The 18,613-nt window shown below is 52.0% G+C and overlaps 7 protein-coding genes across 7 annotated transcripts; 1 reads left to right on the plus strand and 6 right to left on the minus strand.

The window, feature by feature from the left end:
• Positions 1-256: 256 nt before the first annotated feature.
• ACHE_10025A (uncharacterized protein) lies at positions 257-2,161 on the minus strand (the record flags this gene model as incomplete). Its single annotated transcript, XM_043277186.1, has 2 exons — positions 257-2,066; positions 2,127-2,161. 2 exons carry the CDS (start codon positions 2,159-2,161, stop codon positions 257-259), a joined length of 1,845 nt encoding a protein of 614 aa, XP_043131145.1.
• Positions 2,162-4,603: 2,442 nt separating this feature from the next.
• On the minus strand, positions 4,604-8,492 carry ACHE_10026A (5-oxoprolinase; the record flags this gene model as incomplete). Its single annotated transcript, XM_043277297.1, has 2 exons — positions 4,604-5,923; positions 5,973-8,492. 2 exons carry the CDS (start codon positions 8,490-8,492, stop codon positions 4,604-4,606), a joined length of 3,840 nt encoding a protein of 1,279 aa, XP_043131146.1.
• A 478-nt stretch (positions 8,493-8,970) lies between these two features.
• PUT3 (transcription factor domain-containing protein) lies at positions 8,971-11,483 on the minus strand (the record flags this gene model as incomplete). Its single annotated transcript, XM_043277408.1, has 10 exons — positions 8,971-9,440; positions 9,491-9,862; positions 9,912-9,996; positions 10,045-10,117; positions 10,170-10,294; positions 10,351-10,859; positions 10,915-11,064; positions 11,112-11,155; positions 11,219-11,347; positions 11,404-11,483. The coding sequence occupies 10 exons, from the start codon at positions 11,481-11,483 to the stop codon at positions 8,971-8,973; spliced, it is 2,037 nt and encodes a 678-aa protein (XP_043131147.1).
• A 951-nt stretch (positions 11,484-12,434) lies between these two features.
• Positions 12,435-13,882, plus strand: ACHE_10028S (putative cytochrome P450 monooxygenase; the record flags this gene model as incomplete). The annotated part of the gene is made up of 3 exons (XM_043277519.1): positions 12,435-12,701; positions 12,757-13,731; positions 13,781-13,882. 3 exons carry the CDS (start codon positions 12,435-12,437, stop codon positions 13,880-13,882), a joined length of 1,344 nt encoding a protein of 447 aa, XP_043131148.1.
• Positions 13,883-14,148: 266 nt separating this feature from the next.
• On the minus strand, positions 14,149-15,183 carry ACHE_10029A (SDR family oxidoreductase; the record flags this gene model as incomplete). Its single annotated transcript, XM_043277630.1, has 1 exon — positions 14,149-15,183. The coding sequence occupies one exon, from the start codon at positions 15,181-15,183 to the stop codon at positions 14,149-14,151; it is 1,035 nt and encodes a 344-aa protein (XP_043131149.1).
• A 1,069-nt stretch (positions 15,184-16,252) lies between these two features.
• ACHE_10030A (DUF3425 domain-containing protein) lies at positions 16,253-17,159 on the minus strand (the record flags this gene model as incomplete). Its single annotated transcript, XM_043277742.1, has 2 exons — positions 16,253-16,977; positions 17,042-17,159. The coding sequence occupies 2 exons, from the start codon at positions 17,157-17,159 to the stop codon at positions 16,253-16,255; spliced, it is 843 nt and encodes a 280-aa protein (XP_043131150.1).
• Positions 17,160-17,457: 298 nt separating this feature from the next.
• ACHE_10031A (uncharacterized protein) lies at positions 17,458-17,976 on the minus strand (the record flags this gene model as incomplete). Its single annotated transcript, XM_043277853.1, has 1 exon — positions 17,458-17,976. One exon carries the CDS (start codon positions 17,974-17,976, stop codon positions 17,458-17,460), a length of 519 nt encoding a protein of 172 aa, XP_043131151.1.
• Positions 17,977-18,613: the final 637 nt, after the last annotated feature.

The following is an 18,613-nucleotide window of genomic DNA, read 5'->3' on the forward strand; positions in this document are numbered from 1 at the left end:
TAGGCCTGTATAGAAGTACTGCTACGAGCCCAATTCTACAGATGTCAAAAAAGTATAGCGAGTTGAATGGAGTGAATTCGCGCTCAAAATCAGCAAAACATGCTGTAAACAATTCCCAACACCTTGAAATGCATCCAATAACACAACAAACATTTTGAGGTATCCTAGAAATCGCATCAAAATAAAACAAAAAGAACCGCTGATTCGTAGCAAAGTTGCATCGCAACATCTGCATTATTCATGCCAAGCACCTTTGTCATACCCTTTGTTCGGTCACCGTCCAGCGCCGTTTGACATCGGTCCGATCGGTTTTTAACGGAGCACTACCCCAGAGGCCGCGTTGAGACAAAGTCCGTTGGGGGACTTGATTGTTCCCCCAGCTCGCTGACGCTCCTTCAGACTTGTGCTCAACGCTTTCTTCCCCATCCGCGGATGGATTGGACACTACCGGGCCACCAAAATTGGGCACAATGTCGTCAGCGGAATCGTCGCCGCTGGTCGAATTTGACCCCCAGAGGCCCGATGCGCCGCGTGGGGCGGTTGATGGTCGCCCGTTCGCCAACGACTGTGAGCTGAGACCCGGTGTCGATGGTCCGATGATAAACTGCCCTTGCGACCGGGACGTCGCCCGATGGCGGTAAGAAGGCACCCACGGAGAAGACAAAGTGACCGGTGATGATAAGGTCGATGAACCACCCCGCGTGGGGTGCTTTGCCGGGGGACGCAGATGATCAACCGATGCGGCCAGTTTCAGGTCGTACCCCAGGAGGCAGGATGGATCGCTCGCGGACCGGTAACGGGTTTTCACACCCGGCGCGTCCACAGAAGCGTCTTTGCGTTTTGCCATGGTGAGAGATGCCGTGTTGAAATCCAGCAACACAGGCTCTCCTGTCAAAGCCCCAACCATCGCATTGCAGCCAGCGCCATGCGTGATCAAGACCAATACAGTGTCCACCGCATCGTCACCGTCACCCTCGTTCTTGTCGTTATTTGTCTCGCAGCCGTCCGGCGGCTGCCGTGGAAACTGTATGTTGCCGTTGTCTTGATACCACTCGATCATGCTCTCCAAGCCGTTGCGAAAGCGCGCGTGCATGGCGCTCCATTCCTCGCCATAGTTACCGCCATCACCCCAGCTTTGCGGCGCGCGCATGCTATCCCACTGATAGTCCACGTTGGCGCAGGCATTCCGGGCGTGTGTGACATAGCCGGCGGGGATGGGATCCGAAGGAGCGATGGCATAGCTCGGGGTGGGTGGCACATAGCTTCCGGCATTGTCATCAGGGATGGAGGAGAGGTTGGTATTGATCCTGCTGAGCAGACCCTGGGGACGAGTACTGTGGGCGGAGTTCAAGGCGTCATAACTGTCGGCGCGAGACCTCTGACCTCTGGCGATTTTGGTCGGTGGAGGGCCTGCTTCTCGGATAGGGGATGTAGGTGTGGAGGTGCTGCCCCAGCCCCCGGGGAAATAGCCGGTCGGTGGTTTGTTGCTGATATCCGCTTGGGGAACCATGTTGACGCTCCGTCGCAACAACTCTGCTTTGGCGGCTCCGATGAGACGTTCGGAATTAGGAGGCGGCGTGATGTCTTCAAAATAGTCGGGCGACAGCCACTCGCCAAGAAATGCGTCTACACGAAGGAGTGAGCGATGGCCATCCAGTTTTGTATCAGCATTTCCATCCGGACCGGTCGATGCGCCTGCAGGGTCGGATCCCGGGGATGGATGATACTGGCTGATGCCAGAGCTAACGGCGATCGCAGTCTGCAGACAACGCAGGTACGGTGACGTATGGATAATGATTCTGCGCTTCCGTTTGGGTGAAAATGGTTGGGGAGACGATCGGGCGCTGCTGTCCGGGGAGACATTTGCGGAACTGCTATAGGACCGGGGCGAGCCAGTGGCGGTGGTTGTATTCAGGGGAGAATCATCTTGGGAGGTGAGTAGGTCAATGATGCGAGCCCCGAGGGCTCGAGACTGCATCCAGCCACCGTAGGAAAGAGGAGGATCGTAGGGAGTCGGGGAGGTGAGATGCCAGTTTTTGTCGGCGGCATCGAGACGCGCGCCGTGTCTAGGGATCTCGAGTCAGCCAGTCGTCATGTCTGTCATCAGAGGACCAAACAATACATACCTGGCGATGATAATGGTAGCCGGAGGGTTCCCCATGACTCTGAGAGCAAAGCAGAAACGGATGAAAGAAAGAAGATGAGGAGATTCGGACTGGACTGTGAGGGGAAGCTCTTTTAGCCGGCGGGGTTGGCGATGATGGCTATAATAGAGCACATGATTCAATCAGGAGACACAGACAGAGGCGCAGACAGAAGAGACGAGAAGAAGAGGGTGTGATACTGCTGACTGCATCCTCGGCTGGGCTCACCTCGTCTTGTCCGGTTTGGGTGGATTTGAAGCTATTCAGAGCTTTTGTTCGTTTCTTTTGCTGCTTTTTTTCACCGGCGCATGTGATTGCTGAGTCAGTGCATGCCTCACGCCTCAGGCAGAAAGCAAACAATCACCGCAAACAATCGTCTCATTTCTACTCTTCGCCCCTTATTTCTTGTTATTGGAGTAGAATTGAGGCTCAATTGTCCACTTGGACAAGCGTACTACATATTGACATAATTTCAGCCGATAAGCTTAATCTCCGCATCGGGTACTTCATACTCCGGATCTCGTCATACAGTACCCCGTATACCGCCGTATATCCGCTGTATACACGGCCAACAATGATTTCCAGGCCAGTTCTATGTCTGCTTCTTCCGGAGAGTTTGATGCTACTGCCAAAACAAGCTATTGTCCATATTTGGCAAGCTCACTCCGATTCCGACGGATCTGTCTCGTCCGACGGATCATCTTGAATAGCATCACAACCAGTGGCAACCGCAGAACAACTAGATATTGTCTCGATAGATCCGTCGTTATGGTTCAATTATCATTCTCAGCCTCAAGGATTTACCTTGCAGTCAATCACGACCGAGTCATTGAATCTCCGACATGATAACCCCAAAGCCCTCACTCGCGAAAAGACCTCGCAATCCTCCATTGCTTCCCCGAAGACGCTCTCGAGCGAGATCCCCTTCGTGGTCATGGTATCCATGGCCCAATTCATGACCCAGGTGGTCTCCGCATGTCAATTGCCCCCGTCCACCCCATCGCCCACAGCTTCAATACCTCCAACTTGGGGAGCTTGGCTGGTTCGCGGCCGCATACAGCTTGACTGTGGGCACTTTCATCCTCGTTGCAGGTCGATTTGGCGATGTGTGCGGTCACAAGCTCATGTTCATTGACGGTTTTGCCTGATTAGGGCTATGGTCACTTCTGGCTGGGTTCAGCGTTTGGTCAGGTCAGGTTTTTTTTGACTGCTGCCGTGCTTTTCAGGGCATTGGTGCAGCCATACTCTTGCCAAATGCCCTAGCCATCCTGGGTGGAACTTATCCTCCTGGTCTGCGAAAGGGAGTGATCTTTAGCTTTTTCGGAGCAACCGCACCGAACGGTTTCATTGTCGGGGGTATCTTCTCGTCCTTACTCGCCCAGAAAGTTTGGTGGCCCTGGGCTTACTGGACTATGGTCATTGCTTGCTTCCTTCTGGCCTTCCTTGGGATTATCGTCATTCCGCAAGAGTCACTACCCAAATTCACCGATGAATTGTCACCCTGGATCCGACTAGACCTCTTGGGCGCGGCCACCGGTGTCTCAGCCCTTAGTGCTGATTAACTTCGACTGGAACCAAGCAGCTCTGGTCGGTTGGCCCACTCCATACACCTATGTCCTGCTAGTTGTCGGCTTCATCCTGCTCGCCTTTTTCGGATACATTGAACCCACCGTGAAATGTCCGCTCCTGCCCCGATCCATCTTCACAGGCGACCTAGCATGGGTGTTAGACTGCATCGCCGCAGGCTGGTCCAGTTTCGGCATCATCATCTACTACTTCCTTCAATTCAGGGAGGTTATTAAAGGCGATAGTCCCCTGCTCGCCACGACCAAGTAGGTGGCCGCAGGGCCATCAGGCGCTATCGCGGCTCTCATCACTGGGTTTCTCCTTGGTCGTGTTCCTCCAAGCATCATCATGTTCTGCGCTATGCTTGCTTTCACAACAGGTTTAACTATCTTCGCCACGGTTCCGGTTCATCAGACCATTTGGGCGCAGGCTTCCGTCGCCTCGTTGATTACTCCTTGGGGGATGTAGTTAAGCTTGTTTTTTTTTTTTTTCTTTTCTTTGATTGATGATTCAGTTAACGAACCAGGGACATGTCTTTCCATCCGGGACCCTCATTCTTAGTAACGCCATGCCTCGCGAGCATCAAGGTCTGGCCAGTCGCTCGTCAGCACCAACGTCAACTACTCCATTTCATTTTGGACTGGGATTTGCGGGAACCGTCGAGTCCAAGTTAACAATGGCGGTCGCGATGTACTCCGAGGATTTCGCGGTGCTCTATACCTCGGAATCGGTCTGGCGGGACTAGATGTGGTCGTGTCTATTTGCTTTATGTTTATGTCATGGTGGCAGCATAGGAAGGAATCCGTTTGTTCGTAAATTTCAAGTTTGTATAGAAACTTGTGTAGCCAAATATGTACATTATTTAACTTAACCAATACTATAAACATGAACAACTATTTCACCTCTCCCCATCCACCACCTCCAGCCGACATAACCACCAACCGATCATGTGTCTGGACAGGCACCGTATTCTTCCCTCCAATATTCACCCGTCGCTCCTCGCCCGTTTCCCTATCCCTCGACACCCACAGGTTCAACCCAGCCTCTGCATCCTCGCCCCCTTCCAATCCGTACGGCCGGTGTACCCGTCTCTCCGACAGAATGGAGACCTGCATCGGTGCGAGGAATTCAATCTCCCGAACCACACCATCACCACCGGGGTGCTTGCCCTTACCACCCGAGCCAGCACGGAGGGTGAACTGCCGAAGCAGCGTGGGATACCGCTTCTCGAGAATCTCGGGGTCTGTGATGCGCGTGTTGGTCATGTGCACATGCACACCCGACTCACCGTCCCAGGTTGGTCCGGCACCGCTGCCTCCAGCGATAGTCTCGTAATACCCGAAACCAGGGATTTCCTTGCCGGTGTCTGGGTCAACGCGCTTGTTGGTGCCGAAGGTCAGGTTGTTGCAGCATCCCTGCGACGCGGCGCAGGCGCGGAATGCCTTCAAGACCACGTCCGTAATACGCTGCGAGGTCACGACGTTTCCGCCAACGACGGCCGCTGACTTCGTTGGCGAGAGGATACTGGGCGATGGTACGTGGATGTCGATAGGGGCCAGGCATCCTTGGTTCAACGGGACGTCTGCGTTGATCAAGCAGCGGAGACAGTAGATAATGGCGGAGTGAGTGATAGCAATGGGTGCGTTCCAGCCTCCGTACACTTCTGGACCGGTACCAGTGAAGTCGAACACAGCAGATCCGTCTTCCCTGTTGATCGTGACCTTCAGACGGATGGGCGTGCCGTCGTCCATGTAGTCCACTGCTTCCAATGGCCCTCCATCAAATTTCTCGTGCAGGCCCTTGAGAAGATTCCGAACGGCGGTCTCAGCGGTGGCTTGAATGGCGTACATGTACTTCTGCACAGTTTCCACGCCGTACTCAGTGAACAGACTCTGGATCAAAGAGATACCACGGGTGTTCGCCGCAATTTGTGCTTTCAAATCGGAGATGTTATCGCTCAGGCATCGCGCTCCGGAGCAGCCTTCGTACTGCGCTGGCTTGCGCACCAGGAGTTCCACCATGCGTTCTTCATCGAATACCCCGTTACTGACGACCTTGTCGCCTTCGATGGCTGCTCCTTCTTGCCAGAGCTCGGTCGACTTGGGTGGCATCGAACCGGGGAGAATACCGCCTATATCTGCGTGGTGACCACGGGAGGCCACGTAGAACATGATCTCGCTGCCCCCGGGGCGATCGAAGACCGGTGTAATAACCTGCACACGTCAACTCCTGGTCAATTAAGAAAGGGAGGATTCGACTTACGGTAATATCAGGCAAGTGAGTACCGCCACTGCTTGGGTGATTGGCAACCAAGACATCACCGTCCTTCAAGTTACCTAGCCACTTCTGGTGCTGGAAGCGAACGGCAAACTGCATAGATCCCAGATGCACAGGAACATGAGGCGCGTTCGCCACGAGGCCACCGTCTGGCGAGAACAGGGCGCAGGAGAAATCAAGTCGCTCCTTGATGTTGGTCGACACAGAAGTCTTCTGCAACGTGCGACCCATCTGCTCAGCAATAGACATGAATCGGTGTCCGAAGATACTAAGACGGATCGGATCGATCTGGGAGGTCATGCTACCGGCATCCACAGAGCCCTTGTCGGTCTCTTTCAGATCGATCACGATGCATGTCTCGAGGATATTGGCGACAGCACCGGGTACCACAACGATCGTTTGTGTCTTGTCGATAATAACTGCAGGGCCGTGTACTCGTGCGTTCTTGTCCAACTTGTCGAGGAGGTAAACAGGAGTGTCGATTCGGCCGTGGCCGTCGAAGTATGCCTTTGTGGTGTTGTCCGGTGCACCAGTCACATCCTGGATATTAGCTTCTTTCAGCTGTACCAGCGGGCTCTTCTCCGTTCGGACCTTGGAAGCAGCAGTCGTCCGCACACGAATATCGTCGACTAGCACAGGACGCTCTGAGTTGAAATTGAATTCGCGACGATGGCGAGTGCGGAACTGCTCCAGGAAGTCGGAAGACTCGTCCTCGGGCTTCAGAATCATTAGACTGGTGTCCGACCCTTCGTATCGCATGTTGAGGTACAATTCGTGTCGGACCTGATCCTCTGCGAATCCCTGACTCTTCATATCCTCGGTGGCCGCCTTAGAGATGTCTTCGAACTGTTTCTGCAAGCTTGGTTTCGACGACAGGTAGTCTGTAGAAACTGGCTCCTGCGACTCCTTGACCACCTCGGCCAGAGCCAGACCGTACGCAGACAAGACAGACGAATACTTGTGAATGATGATGCGAGAGATACCCAGAGATGCAGCCACGGTGCATGCGTGCTGACCACCAGCGCCTCCAAAACAAGCCAAATGATGTGACGCCGTTTCGAAGCCGCGAGCTTGTGTGAGGTTGCGAATCGGTCGAGCCATCGACTCGTCGGCCACCTCCAAGAATCCTTGCGCAACCTCCTCCGGGCTATACTCGGACATGTTCTTCTCCCGTCGCTCAGTGTTGATCTTCTGTGTCAGTTCGTTGAACAGCTTGGCGGTTACTTCGGTATCGAGCGGCAGGTCTTCGCTGGGTCCAAAAATGTGAGGGAAATATTCGGGCAGCAGTCGGCCAAGGAAGAGGTTGGCATCGGTCACGGTCAACGGACCTCCTTTGCGATAGCATGCTGGTCCAGGATGGGCACTCGCGGACTCGGGACCGACATAGAACAGGCCGTTACGCCATGTCAGAATCGAACCTCCACCAGCAGCCACTGTGTTAATGTCAAGCTGGGGCGATTGTATGAGGACTCCGGCGACCTTGGAGCCAAACACGTGCTCAAGGTTGCCGTCAAATCTCGACACATCCGTAGACGTCCCTCCCATATCAAATCCAATGACTGGAGTCTTCTCTGTCTGGTCATAACTGGTGGCAGCAAATCCCACGACACCGGCAGCTGGTCCCGACAAAATGGCCTTGAGGCCACTAAATCTGCGGAAGTCGACCAGTCCACCGTCGGACTGCATGAACTCGAATCTGCATTGTCGCTGGTTTTCCAGGCCCCCTTCGAAACTGGACGAAATGGAATCGATGTAGGTTTTGATAACGGGCGTCAAGTACGCATCGGCGGCGGCAGACATGCCTCGAGGAACAACCTTGATCATGGGTTGCAACTTGGAGGACAAGGTGACGGAGAATCCCATGCTCTCGGCTAACTCTCCTATCCGGCGCTCATGTTCGGGGTATGCATACGAATGGACCAAAGCCACAGAAAGAGACTGGTATCCCTCCCTCTTCAACCGCTCCAGTTCGCTCTTGACATGGTCAAGATCCAACTCCTGCACCACGCGGAATTTGTCTCCCGTGACACCCTGGACGACGCGGGCATTCGTGAAGCAGTCCTTATCGGCGGATGGATGGCAGGGAACCACACGCTCGTCGACCTCGACTACACCCTCAGGAAGCACACCTGGTCTAGCCATCGACAAGTCGAAGATATTCGGACGCGATTGATCACCGATTTTCAGCAGATCCCGGAAGCCCTTGGTGGTGAAGAGCACAGAGCGGGCTCCTTTGCGTTCGAGCAGGGCATTTGTCGCGACAGTCGTTCCCATGCGCAGACAACCAATGTTATCCAGCTCCAACGGCTTGCCACGGGGATGAGGTCTGCCGGTCACCAATTCGAGAATCTGGCGAACACCTTCCGTCGGGGCATCCTGATAGTGGCCGGGGTCGACGGAGAGCAGCTTCAAGATAATGTCCGGACGACCAGGGACAATCGCGTGGACGTCGGTAAAGGTACCACCGCGATCGATGGAGATAGTGATTTTCCCTGGTTCGGCCATCGTTGTTTTGTCTATGGGGAAACCTGGGGAAGAGAAGAAAAAGGGAAGAGGAACAAGACGAGGGGCGCCGAGTTAATATAGGTACGTCACTTCTGGGGAGGAAACAATAACCCCGGAAGAACCTCCTGATAACCCCAACTCCGACATAATCATTGGACTCGTTCCGATACGCCTGTTGCCTCCAGCGTCCCGAAATTACCGGCACTCAGACCCTCTCGTCGTGCTCTCTCACCCTTCCTCGCAATCGCTCTTCCCCCCTCGTAGCTCACCTGCCGGGCCGATGGTCGGGAGCATCGGGAGCTCCGGGCCGATGATAAGACAAGCGTCGATAGAGGGGTAAATCGATAAGAAGGACCGAGGATACACGGACTATGTTGATAGAATATGAATGTCCAATTTATTCAAGCAGTGAGCATTTTTTATATAGTGCGATATATGTACACGACAGCCAACAATCATGTACGCTAATCTAGGGGTGCTACCGTCGTAAAGTATTCTCAATCCAGTCCGTGTCCATATCAATGTCTATTTGACCAAGGACCTCGTCCCATAACCCCGGGTCATCGTTGATATCGAAATTAAACGAAATATCATGAATGGAAGGTATATCCTGCTCCAATGGCCATTCCATTGGCGTAACAATCGAACTCTCCTCAATTGGCGCGACAGGAGGACTCTGTGGCTGGGAGCTGCTGGGCGTGGCAGGTGCGGCCATGGCTGGCTCCCCTCGTTTGGATGCCTTGGGTCCCATGGCGGACTGAAGTTCCAGGAGTAAGGAATGTCGGGAACGGAGATAGGTGTTGCCACGGTCAGCCATTCCACGTAGAAGATCCAATGCCATTTCCATTGCCCGAGAATTGGTTTCATTGTGTGGGAAGGCTGCGTTGACCATAACCAGCAGAAGGGCGGCGGAAAACGCGTACTCACCATCCAGATATCCATATGTCGCTGTCAAAGTCAGCCAATATCAATTGGGAATGAACCACGGAGCAACATACCGATCAAATTCTGCTTTGCAGCAGCATCCATGATTAGGGTGGTAGCGCGAGCGGCTCTTATACAACTATCGATCACTGCAGCAGAATTTTGAGATAGTCCGTCTTTCCAATCTTCTGTTGCAAACTCTCGGGCCTCTGTATCCAGTCGACGTTGTATGACATAGAACACCAGCGGCCTTGCTGTCATATTGATACACGAGTAAAAGTGCAAACTGATTGACACGCATTCGCGACTAATAGGGCCATCAAGGTTAGAGAAGTCAATACGAAGTTGGTCCGGCACGTGTCGCAGCCAGTCGGATAGAGCATTCGTGATGCTCTGTACAGATGCCAATAAATTTGATCCAGATCGAGGTTTCTTGCGATAGATCTCTGCTCACGTCTTAGCATGCGCCAGGTTCCAAAGCCGGTGTGGCCTTACCTTCTCCGATTCTACCTAGGATTCTTGACAGTTTGGTATAATGCATAAGCACGACTGACGGCCAAGGAACATCTACAGGCGCTTCCTGTTCGAAGTCAGCAAGAGACATTGTAGTGTCCCCGGAGAGGCGTACCACAGGTGGCCATGCAGTTCCAATGTCCTCGTCATGGATTGTAATTGGATTTCCCGACTTGACAGAGAGCATTCTATCCGAGTCAGTTAGCGTCACAAAATTTTCGGCGATCATTGTGAGCATACCGATCCAAGCTGTAGACCGACCACCACGCCCGTCGACGGCGATCTCGTTCATTTTGACTGATAGTTTGGTCAGAAACCTCCTGGTGAAGGCCCAGCGAGATAGCCATCCGTAAGGCAAGACCGATCTGGTTTGCTTTCGTCAGTCTCCATCCATTTCAAGCCGCCTCAGTCGGTCACCTACATAAAGAAATGCAGCATCACGTCGATTGAGATTCTGCATGTAGTAGGCAACATAACACAGCACGTCCACGAAGAAAATCGAGCCTTCCTCGTGAATATCCGGTAGAAAACGCAGGGCATGTTTGAAATACTTGAAACCCGGAGGGCCGTCATCGCCAGACCACTGGTTCACCGAGTACATGAGCCCGAATGCAATGACCAGCAAGACCTGGCAGTACATTAAGCAGGACTCTCTGTTTGAAAATTCCGCGGGCTGATTGTAGACAGTATTCAATCGCTCCTCAAAGTCTTGTGGGTGAATTAACGAGAAAATGGTCCCAATGTAAGCATACTGAACCCAGAAAAGACGCTTAGCAAAATCGTACGGTGGCAGCTGAGGCAGTACCCGAGTCACAGAACGACGCAGCGACGAAGGGTCGTCGTAAAGCGGACGCACATCCCAGGCAAGATTGGTCGACGACGGATTCAACCGTTTGGCCAGGTGGGTGGCCGACGATGCTCCCACGAAATCTGCTGCCCATCAGCTCTGCCATCAGGATGAGTAAGAGTGGGAAATACTGCGTACGGTGCTCGCCTGATCGATTTAGGAATAGATTGTCTGTTCCATCATACCACCAGTCGTCCCGTTCGACATTGGTGCTGTTAGTACTGGGTGTGGGCTGCGTTGAACCAGGGAGAGACGATGATGTTAGAATGCTGGCATTGAGATTGTCATCTAAAGTTAATTGGTATTGAACTCCTGAAAATGTGATTAAAGCATACCTTGCCGTGGCGTGCGTGCTTGAGATTGGAGTTGTCGCAAATAACTGCTGAAGTCAGCCTCTGTCTTGCGGTTTCCCTTTTGGACCACGTCGCGACTTCAACCTCACCTCTCCGGAACAGACACTCTTTTTTCAGCTTCAGAATACATACACACCTGGCCTGCTTCCTCACAAGCTGGACAGGGCAGTGGAGGGGTTCCAGCACAGCGAGTCTTGCGGTTACGACATCGATTGCATCTGTTCATTTTTCGTCAGCTTTCCGTCCTCATTCTGCACCAAGAGCAAGCACATACGCCACCATCGACCGTCGCGCCCCTGGTCGAGCCTGCGAGCGTCGATGTAATAATGGATTCCGAGGTCTGCTCTGGGCCATTTTGCGATAATAAGAGATTCTACCGTCAGGAGGAAGGCATTTCGCAGGTTGTGACGAGGACAAGGCAAGCAATAACTAAGCAAATTAAACCACTGTGAGACTTCCAGAGATACAAAAAAATGAAAAAAGAAACAATACTGATATGAATCGAGAATCTCAGATCTTGATAATAATCCCCTGTCGATATTTGCAAGATAAGCGGCTTTCTACCGGCTTCATCGAACAGCAGCACAACCTCGACCGCTGCTAATACGGAGGATTACCCCACAAAATCCGTGCCTCCCACAATCGCCAGTCAACCCAGAAAACGCTTTGTCTTTGAAGATCTCGGTTACTTGAGCTTCATGACCATAACGACTGGCCGGGTCACTGGAAGGCGGTCGCACCAATCAGTGCCTCTTATCAGTGCGGGAATCGGAGCGTTTCCGGTCCCCATTTCTGTTATGTACTCAATTGTGGATGACCAGCGTTGATTATTCCTGGTTCCTGTTCCCCAATAAATATGCTTTGGTCTGCCATTCTCTGCGGCTGTGCCAAGGAAAACAGCTCACGTTGGCAATTACTGTATCCGCATATCATGCGGAGGCGGGGGTGACAGCAGTCGCGGGCCAATTCATCTTGCTGGCTGGAGAAAACACGAGCAATGAGCAGGAGCTTGACTGTATTGACCAGTCATGAGAAGACATGGGCTGACCCTGCAATCTATGGAGTACTGTGGACTGGATTTGTCGCGAATAACGAAAGACTGAACTGTTTCCCCCGGGTCCCCCCGATTTCTCGGGTCGGGATATCGCGGTTGGCAGAAAAGGGGCCTGACAGCAAGCGAAAATGCGAGCCTTTTTGAATACGCATGCAGCTTACGGGACTTCCCGTAAGGTTGACTGATGCGAGTGGACTGCATAAAGTGGACAGCCAGCTCCATGTCTGTCTCGCGTACCTTTGACCACCATCATGCTTGTGTATGCGACAGTTGTGCTCCTGATTTTGTCTATTCGCATTTTCTACAACTATAGCCGCTTATGGCCGATCTCGGGCCCGGTTTATGCCTGTGTTTCAGACCTCTGGCGAGGGTATGCCCATCGGTCGCCCGATTATAGCCGCCGGCTACGTAAACTGCACCAGAAGCACGGCCAGGTGGTTCGCATAGGGCCGACTGTGGTCAGTATCTCTGAACCCGAGGCCATTGTCCGCTTCTATGGCAGCAGAGAACAGGAAAAGGTATTCAAATTCAAAAGCAATACCAGGGGCATGAACTGACGATTAGCACACATAGTCAATTCACGATTTTCCTTTAATATCTGAGCGTGGCCAAGCCGTATCTAGCATTTGTATATCGAATGGATTGCGAAAAGGCTCCATAAATGAGCTTTCTTGTCAACACACCAATATCTTGCGCTATGAGGGAATTATCGATCAGTCCGCCAGTGACCTTATCTCAGCCTTACAGAGATATCGAATTCTAGAGATAACAGGGCCTCTTCAAATCTTCGCGTCGGAATTCGTGCACAGGGTATTGACAAAGATGCCTTGGAAGAGTTCGAAAGGCGTTGCTGGGACACGACCTTCACCATCAATGGTAGAATATCTAATGCTTTGGAGTCCTATCATGAGATTGAAACGAGAACGCCAGGAACTTTTCTCATGCATACCATCTCGACAGTATTCCTGGGCACATCCCGGCTTTAACCCCGAGGGACAAAACGAAGAAGTGAACGAGATATCCGAGGACTACTCATCGGTTGTGACGGCCGGGTTGAAGGCGATTTCGACGGCCTTTGTTTCAACCTTCCCTTTACTGTTGCAACATCCGGAGACTATGGGCCGGCTGGTTGAAGAAGTTGACACGGCATTTTACAATGAAAACTTATCAGAGTCTTCTCTATGGGAGGAAGTGAGCAGATTGCGCTACCTGGATGCCGTTTTCAAAGAGTCAATACGCTGTCAGCCTACGACATCTAGCATCGAAGTATCAGTGTCCAGAAGCGACACTGCCATTGCTGGACATGATCTTCCAGTTGGAACAGTGATTGAATGGCACCCTGACTCTTTCAAGATTGATGAAGACATTTACGGGGAGGACGTGGAAAATTTTCGACCGGAACGCTGGCTGGTTGCGGATCAGCAGGAACGAAGGCATATGGAGCAAGGTCTATTGGCATTTTATATCAGCAGACGAACTTGCATGGCATCCCGGGTAGTATTCTTAGAGTTGAAGAAGGTCGTTGTTATGATCCTCCTACAATTTAACGTGAGTAATGATGCCCAATTGCCAGCCACTGGGACTAATGTGATAACAGATGGAGCTCCTTGCGTCAGATGGGAATCTTCCCGAGTGGCGCAGTCAAGGCGCCGAATTCCTACCTCGTATGGTAGTAAACCTCGTCCAGAGAGTTCACTGAGTCGTCGAAACGCAAGCAATGGTCGATATCGAAACGCCACACGCAACAGCCACTCGAATGGGCTAATTCTCCATAAAAATTATTACTACGACACGCTCGCGAAGACATTCGTTTTAACCGTCGCAATTGGCTGAACTAAACTGTTGAAGTTATGAAAGATTCATATTCACAAGACTAACGCGATAACTATGTGCAAATTATGTACAACTGCATAGCGTGGTATCTTCAGTCAAGAAGTCTTGTTGCCATGCTCCTTCCACTTCCCTTTACGCACTCTTCTCCAGCTCGAGGAAGGCACGCGCAGAGTCAACAACAGTCTGCTCGAGATCATGGTACTTAAGACCCAAAACCTTCTGGGACTTGGAGTTGTCGACGCCATACAGCTCAACACCACCGAAACCCGAGCCGGGCGTGCCAACGGGCACGCGATCCTTGATCTCAGGGATCTTCTCCCGCAGGACGTCAACGAATTGCTGGTAGCTGAAGTTGCCGCCGGTGACGAAGAAGCGCTGACCACCAGCCTCAGACACCTGGTAGGCCTTCAGGTGAGCCTCAGCCACATCGCGCACATCAACCCATGACCAGAAAGCGTTGGACGGAACGGGGTCAGTGGACTTGGAGTTGGGCGACATCAACCGGTAAATGTCGGCGGAGGAAGTGTTGAGTTTGGCGAGGTTGGTGGTAGCGTTGATGTTGGGGCCGTACACCATGGGAGGGCAGATTGTGACCACGTCAAACGAGGGCTTCTCCCGCTCGACGAAGTCCCAGGCCGCACGCTCTGCAAGGGTCTTAGCGGCAGTGTATGCAGCAGCACCGGGAGTTTCCTTTTTAGCAGCCACTTCATAGGTCAGAGGGTTCCAGTCGGCCTCGGAGTACACATGGCCCGGACGGGTACCCTTGCCCAAGTCGATGATAGCAGCGAAGGAAGAAGTGATGACAATGCGTTGCACCTCGGGAGCGTTCTTTTTAACGGCGTCGAGGACGTTGTTGGTACCCTCAATAGCGGGGATGAGCAGATCGCGCTCATTGTCCTCAACCTCGATCTGGAAAGGAGTGGCCGTGTGAATGACACCACGAACGCCCTTGGCGGCCTCATCGAAGGCATGGGGCGCACCAATGTCCGGAACAATGGCGAAACTGAGCTTGTCCGCATACTGGGGGAATGTGCGACGGACCTTCTCAGCGGTATCCTCAGAGCGGACGGTGCCACGAACAGCATAGCCAGCCTTGAGGAAGGAATCGACAACGTGTGTGGCGACGAAACCGGAGGCACCGGTGATGAGGACAGTTTCGGTAGACATTATAGCAGGTCTGTTGATATGACTAGGGCAAAGTGAAGTCGATAGTCAAAAGCAATTGCTTCTCTATCGTGCCGGAAACATGTCTATTTAACACCAGCAACTATGGGGTTAACCGGTTATAAATTTGTCAGCGAAAAGACGGTATCTAACTATGGTATCATGGAACCACGGTTAGCACGGGATTATCGAGTCAAGTTATTTGATTGATTTGTCTATTCGTGAAACCGGCATCCCGAAGCAAATCCGTGGGTATTCCGTACAACCACCGGCGTAGAAAGATGAAGAATATGAGATCATTCTCCACTACTGTGGGGGGGGGGGGTCCTCGGATAGACTATGGTACAGACGTGTGGGACTGGGTGTAATCCGATTGCAATACTCCGTAGATCCCAAGCCTATGTCGTTGATTAGGAAGCTTCCATAGATGGCGACCATATCTACGAGAATTTCTGCTGATCCGGTGTATAGAGTTAACATAACCAGAGAAATAAAGCATTGAATTGGAAGAAACCCAGGATAAAAGTCGTAGATAGTGAAGCAGGGTGAGTTTTGTACACTTCTGCAGGTCCCCCGACAAGAGTTATTCTTTTTGCTATGCACTCGTGCTCAAATCTTGCCGCAGTGATGTGAACGAAGGGACCCGGACATAACCTCGTTAGCTCCGACCAAGTGTCATCCGCAGTCCAAAGGCGACAGCAACATTAGAAATCGACCCTGCAAAATATTCATTGCTGCCCTGTATAGTACAGCATGAAAACCAATCTTGATCTGTGGGCGATTTGCGATCCACACTACAGGACCCACACATAACCCAAAAAGGACTTAGCAGCGCTGCCAATCGCGTAGCGGTTGCTTATTTGCCGTGTGGGCCACTCTTGGCAGCGACTGTCGACAGAAAGCGGTGTGTTCTTCGACACACTTCCATGCTCTCCGGATCGGAGCATGGGTAAGCCATGTGGGCGAGTCTTGGCAAGCGCAAGACATCGTGTCATTAAGAATGGCTCATTAAGCCACCATCCCAACCAGTCTAGGTCAAATGGGAAACTAGTAGTTCGTACACCGCCGGTGATCATTCGTAACCCCTGTAAGCAATCCTCTTCTCCCCACGTTGATGACGCCAGTAGTTCGTAGACCAAATCAACTCTGGGCATCCTTTAATCAGCCAGCTCCATTTTCGCAGGAACTGCTCAGTGACTTCCCAATTCCGCGGGTCCCAGGGATCTCCCCAAACGACCAGCATAGAATCATTCTGGTGCGTGTTCCAGAATCCCATGAGATCTTCACACAGTTGGTATTCATCCAGAGCGTCTCCTAGTTCGATCATGTTATCCCGCATTCGAGGTAAGGGGAACAGGTCTAGCCACGGATGGTGTTCGACGCTTCGTTGCAGAACGGTGGGCTGAAGGGAAACCGGCAGCATTGCGAGATGACGGACAAGGTGGGATTGGGAGTCTGAAGCGAGTGGCGAGAGCGCATCCTCATTCATCCATTCTTTGGATAACCCCAGCACGGAGAGATTATGGAAGAGAGCGCGAAAAATGTTTCCCCTCACCAAGGTCAAGAGGTGATCCGCCTGGGGCGACCCGAGGATATAGCTCGTATAGGCGGTAGATTCAAACCTCTCAAGCAACATCTCGGTCTCGGAACTGATCAAGAAGCATTCCGGTCTTGAGCAGGATGACCCGTCGTGGGTATGGTTCGGTGGCACAAAGGGGATCAATGCGGAGGGTTCGTTGGCCGAGGGAGACCGTGATGGCAGTCCATCACGTTGCGGATGTTGCTTATGTCTGAGCCCTGCATCGATACACGCATAGTTCAGCAGCTGTATTAAACCACGATCGGGGCTGTATGTACTTACGCCATGCGCGTTGATTCACTCGGTTCTGTCGCCTTCGCCGTTCTATTTTGTCATCGATTCCATGCCAATCATCGTCGGTCGGGCTTGTCACGTCGGAGGAGCTAGATTCTGGTGGCATTGACCGAATTCGATTGCAGGAGCAGAGGATAACATTGACTAGGCCGGTAGTATCTGTACAGATCAAAGAGCAGCAAGTGCATACTGTTGGCCTTGTCTCTCCGTGTTTGTTTTGTTTGCACAACGGCACGTGATATTTCCCAAACAGGAAATATGTGCACCATTGCCGAGGACCTGGCATGGAGGCCATGTCTTCACAATAACTCGGACATCCAATACATGACAGAATATCACCAACAATCAAGTACACCGAAGAATCAACTTAACCCAAGCATGCTTGAGGACCTCTTGACCCAACGTCAACGTCCGTGATGGCTACTCCCTTCAATCTCCCAAGCACGACCTCCAGCCACGTACATGGACGTACCATGAAGAGAGTCGTCGGTCAGGACTCCCGCAGCGACCTTGGCGCCATCCAACGGCGTGCTGATAGGCAAACCCTCCTCCGCCCAGCGATTCCCCAGGTTCTTGCCAACGGTGATGCGCGTCTGGGTCATCCACGGACAAATGGTGTTGATGCGCAGATTATGCCGGTCTGGGCCAAGATATACGGCCGTAGGGAACGCATGAGGCCCTGACGCCGTGTTTAGCGACTTGATAAAGGGAGAGGCCTGAGGTTTCTTTGAATCCAGCCGTGCAGGAGAAAAGCAGAATGGATCGGTCGACATCGACGCCACGGTAGGTGCGGGTGTTTCTACACACGTACCGACAATGATGATTACGTTTTCCTTGAGCGATTCCTCTGAAATAGTCGGGAAACACTGGGACACAGGAATGGCTGATTCTGACGCAGGCACCTGGTTCGTAGGCGCAATCATGGTGACGGAAATAGAAGGAATATCATGTAGTACAAGTACGATTACAGTGTAGATACTAGAGGATGAGGGAATTGAAGACAAGAAGCGGTGACGTTTATAACCTTGATCTCTCCATGATCGCTTCTATCAACCTCGAAACAAACATCCAGCAAGAAAGCATGGATGAAATTCCTTATCCTTCCCCTCAACCGTTCTATACCATCACCAATGAATAATATGTTGTTATATTTGACAGGGTACCTGATAGGGTATACACCCTGCATATAAGTATCGTGCCCATGTTCGTGCCCGGTGGAGAACATCTTATGACCGTGCATCGCATTGCATGGCCCGGGTTGGTTGGAGTCTCTAACACGATGGTTGTCTTGATTGCTTCGTATGGGCTATCTTTTCCCACCTGCCACTCCGTTGCGGATGTTGCAGTGGGTAGTCTTCTAGTGGTATATATTTTTGTAACTGCTGATGTTGGAATGGAGATATATATTCCTGTACCCTGTACCAGGGATATACGTGACGCAATGTTATATACTCCATCTGATTTGGTCATATATACCAAGGAACGATGTATTTAGTGGGTACATATTGAGGATATGTTGAGCTTAAGTTGACTAGGAACCAGTTCCCCTTTTGGAAGCCG

Source organism: Aspergillus chevalieri, chromosome 1 (genome assembly GCF_016861735.1).
Source record: "Aspergillus chevalieri M1 DNA, chromosome 1, nearly complete sequence".
In the NCBI taxonomy this organism is placed as follows: domain Eukaryota; kingdom Fungi; phylum Ascomycota; class Eurotiomycetes; order Eurotiales; family Aspergillaceae; genus Aspergillus; species Aspergillus chevalieri.